The sequence below is a fragment of the Bombus impatiens genome, unplaced genomic scaffold (genome assembly GCF_000188095.3).
Source record: "Bombus impatiens unplaced genomic scaffold, BIMP_2.2 scf_0298, whole genome shotgun sequence".
NCBI classification, from domain to species: domain Eukaryota; kingdom Metazoa; phylum Arthropoda; class Insecta; order Hymenoptera; family Apidae; genus Bombus; species Bombus impatiens.
In genome coordinates, this window is record NT_176717.1 from 18,386 (window position 1) to 22,291 (window position 3,906).

The 3,906-nt window shown below is 40.5% G+C and overlaps 1 protein-coding gene across 2 annotated transcripts in view; it reads right to left on the reverse strand.

Annotated features, from left to right (window-relative positions):
* The window catches only part of LOC100746016 (glypican-4), a 135,018-nt gene that overhangs the window by 5,855 nt on the left and 125,257 nt on the right, over nucleotides 1-3,906 (reverse strand). For both annotated transcript variants that reach the window (XM_003488909.4, XM_033320377.1), the window contains exon 3: nucleotides 2,141-2,283. In XM_003488909.4, coding sequence (XP_003488957.1) covers nucleotides 2,141-2,283 — 143 coding nt within the window. The remainder of the gene's footprint in view (nucleotides 1-2,140; nucleotides 2,284-3,906) is intronic.

The window sequence follows — 3,906 nt, forward strand, 5'->3', positions numbered from 1 at the left end:
GCGGGGAGGAGCGGCAGAGATGGAGGAAAAAATAAAGCATAGATAAAGGAAGGAGAAAGAAGGAAGGAAAAAGAAAAGGCGAAAAGGGGAAATATATATGGAAAGACAGAAAGGTAGAAACGAGAGGTCCTCGATAAATTCGAATCCTCCGCGACGCGATATATCACCGTCGTATAAATTCGTTACCCGGCAGCGACGCGTGCGATTGCAACAATAATATATTCATGCGGAGCCATTTTCGAGCGTGCACGAGAGCCAAAGCGGGTCCAAGTGGCGCCGCTGAATAATTCCAGCCGATTTGAATGACAATCGCGCCCTCGAAATACGTCGTCTCAGTGTAGTCCCTCGATTCCGTCTCTTTTCGCGGTGTACGTTTTATTCGCGCACCAACTTTCCCTCTTGTTTGGCTGATCGATACGACGTGACGAGCCGATCGGTGCGATCTTGAACGCGTGCCACGTATGGCGAACGGAAATGGCCATTAGATCATCTGAACGCGACAGGTTTCGCGAGAACGTACTTACGTAAGTTTGCGAGTGTTTTGAGAAACGGCGAAGAATGCTGAAGGGGAGATCTTAAGGGGTTAACGCGGCATATGGAAGAGATTTGTTCGCGATTTATAATAACTGATAATTTCGTCGACGATGCAGAAACTATCGTCAAAGCCATCCTCTTTATCAGTAGCGATAGAAAGGTTCTGGAGACGCGAGCTTCGATGTTGAAAATTCACAAAGCGAAAAGTGAAAAAATCTATCGGAAGAAATAAAAATCCTCGAACGAACGAAAGAATGCAAAGAGACAAATTCTTTGAGAAATAAAAAAAGGGAAAAAGGATTGAAAAAGCTTAGAAGATGATAAAAAGAGAGAACCAGCGTATAACGCAAAGATTTTATAGAAAATACAGCATCCCAAGAGAAGATAAACTGTCCTTCTTTGTATGTACGAGATGGTCATGCGAAGGGTCCAGATATTTCTTTAGCAAAATGGAATGGGCGCCTCTACTTTCCCCAGGACATTAATTCCAATACAAGAGACAACCCCCGACAGATAAAGTGAAACTGTCGGGTAATTGCAGTTGTCCAGGAATAGCCCATTTGATCTTCGTTGGAAGATACGAATCTAGGGAAATATGGGAGGAATAAAAGGAGAAAGAGGAGATGAAAGAGAGAGAAAGAGAAATCTAAAAGCCAGGATATTTTCTGGCCTTTTATCGGCAAACGCTCGCGAGTCCTGAACGTCAAAAGCATTGATTAAACTCGCCTTCGCACGAGAAGTTTTCTACCACCCTGTCACGAAGTCTCGTTGCTCGCGGTTAAACGTCCGCTGGCCGAGGGTCGAGGTTTCAGGCCGATTTCGAAAGTTTCACCCTCCACGAGCCTTAGCCGCAACAACTCAGAAGGGTGCAGGTTTCGTTAAAAGGGGATGAAAGTCCAGGACCGCGAGGACGAACAAATTCTTCCGCCTTTGAAAATCGAGACCGTGACCCCCTATCGATTTTATCCTGGAATTTGATTTGTCGCATCGCAAACGAAATTGGATGGTCGTCTGCCGCAATAGCTTCGAAGCAAGTGGAGAAGTTGGGAAACGGATAGCAATGATCTAGGGGGGGTCTACACCAAGAACAAAACCATTGAACGAAATGGATTGTACAAGAGATACAGTTTGGGTAAAAAAGAAAGTCAGCAAATTGAATTCACGGCCTACTTTTTGTTATATTAATTTTTATTATAAGAAATAGAAATTGTTTTCGAAACGTGAATTTAAGATTCTATATCGGGGTGAAACCACTAAAAAATTGGCCGAGGTCGAGATCATCGAGAGAAATGGGTTGTATTAGGTTGTCCGAAAAGTTTCTTTCTTTTGATAAGGTGAATTACGTATGATCCATTTCGTTCTATTTCTATTATTACGTTCGTACATAATTCGATAAACTAATATAAAACGAAAAACATTGTGCATCTATTATTTCCTTATAACCTAATACAAAAGACACAGTTTGGATGAAAATAGCCAAAAAATTTGATTTATGACCTATTTATTGTCGTGTCGATTCATACGTATCATAAGAAATTGAAATTGTTTGTGAAAGGTGACTTGAGTGTAAAGATCTAGGCCAGAGTAAAAACCATTGAAAACTTACCGTTCCCTTGGCATAATAGTTCTCCAGTTCCTTGAATAGGTCGGTGAATACAAAGGAGTTCTGTTCATAGAGAATTCCATAAGTCTTCTTAAACATCTCGTGGAAAACCTTTTTACTATTAGCGAGAAGATCCTTGAAGAAACCTGTGAAAAGAAAAAGAAAGAGAAACGGTTTGTCAAACAGTTTTGCCTCTGTGTTAATTAAAACTGTTTGAAACTGAAGCAATCTGAAAATATAAAAGACAAGATCGGTGGACACATTCAGGGAGGCTTCGCCCAACCATCGACATATAAATAATTTATACGAATGCCGATTAATTGATCTGGCCGAAAGGACGAACAGAGAACGTAATTTATTTAATTGCACGATGCTTCTGCATCGTTTTCCACCGGCCTCGTTGTAATAGGAATAATTTGTAATTGCAGAGGAAACGAATCGAATCGATCTACCTGTTAGAGACAAGGATGGGCCTATCACTTGAGATTTGCAAATCAATTACAGCCGCGACTTCAACTTTCTAGATTGATCACGCGTTAACAATGTTTGTTTCTTGTCGAATTATAGCGTCTGTACACTCTGCTCGCTATGTACCTAACTTGCAACCGTTAATTAACTACTTGCTTCTCGCCAGGATAAGGTGTTAACGAAGTTTGCGTAGCACTCTGTCTGAACTTTGAGAATGATTTCTGCCACTCATTTATCTTCACCTTATACTCTATTCATTTCGAGAGAGAAACGCAGAAAATGGTTGTGTTGCAAAATCGGTTTTATATGCAACAGCCTACTACGAAACAAGATTTCAAGAAAAAGTTCTCCTAATTAACACGCTAAAATATAACTTTCTTTTAGTTACGTTTGAGAAAGTAAAGAGAGCAAAGCTTTAGCAAGTTTTGGAATGGAAGTGAAACGTAAAGCAGTTGATCTTAAGAAGACTGTAGGGTATTTCTTTCCTTCTTAGCTACGTTTAACTCTAAGAATACGAAAGATTCGCGGATTCGTTGTGCTTGCGATCGAAGATTACGCGAGAGCACGACAAATCACATTTTTTATTTTCTACAAAGAAGCAGTTTTAAAATTCAGTATGGAACGTGCGAAATATATGTTTATCTATTTATTTACATCGCATCTTTATATAATAGTTTTATTACAATCATTTCGATAAAATCTATGTATTCTGTAGTTGCGATACCAGAGGAAGCAAAGTCTGTGTGCAACATGAAAGATAAACACAAAATGATTAATAGTCACGAAAAATGAGAACTAGAATTAAACCAAAAGCAGAGCAACCCAGAATTCGAAATTCTATCTTGAAATGAAATTCTATCGACAGAATGTATCTCTCTCAGTATACTTTCAAATCTGCCGAATATAACTGGTCATCAAATAGCCATTATCGCCCTGACACAAGCCACAGCTTTTCGTACGAAAAATTCTACGAAGAGAGCAAAAGCTTTCGATGAAAGAATATAAAGTCCCTGATTTCTCAAGCAACAGTGGCATCGACCGTTCGCTGAACACCGACAAAGACAGGGATGGCCCGTGCCACCCTCTACACGCGTAACCTCACGAACCAGTGAAGCTTGAACCAGTTCTTATCGTCACTTCAGTCGCGAAGAATGTGATTAAAATTCCTTTTAACGACGTTGGGAACCAGTGAAAGATAGAGAGAGAGAGATAGATAGATAGATAGAGAGAGAGAGAGAGAGAGAGAACAGGTAGGCGAGCTCCGTAACGAATCGTCGACGGCGACGTCGGCGACGACGGCG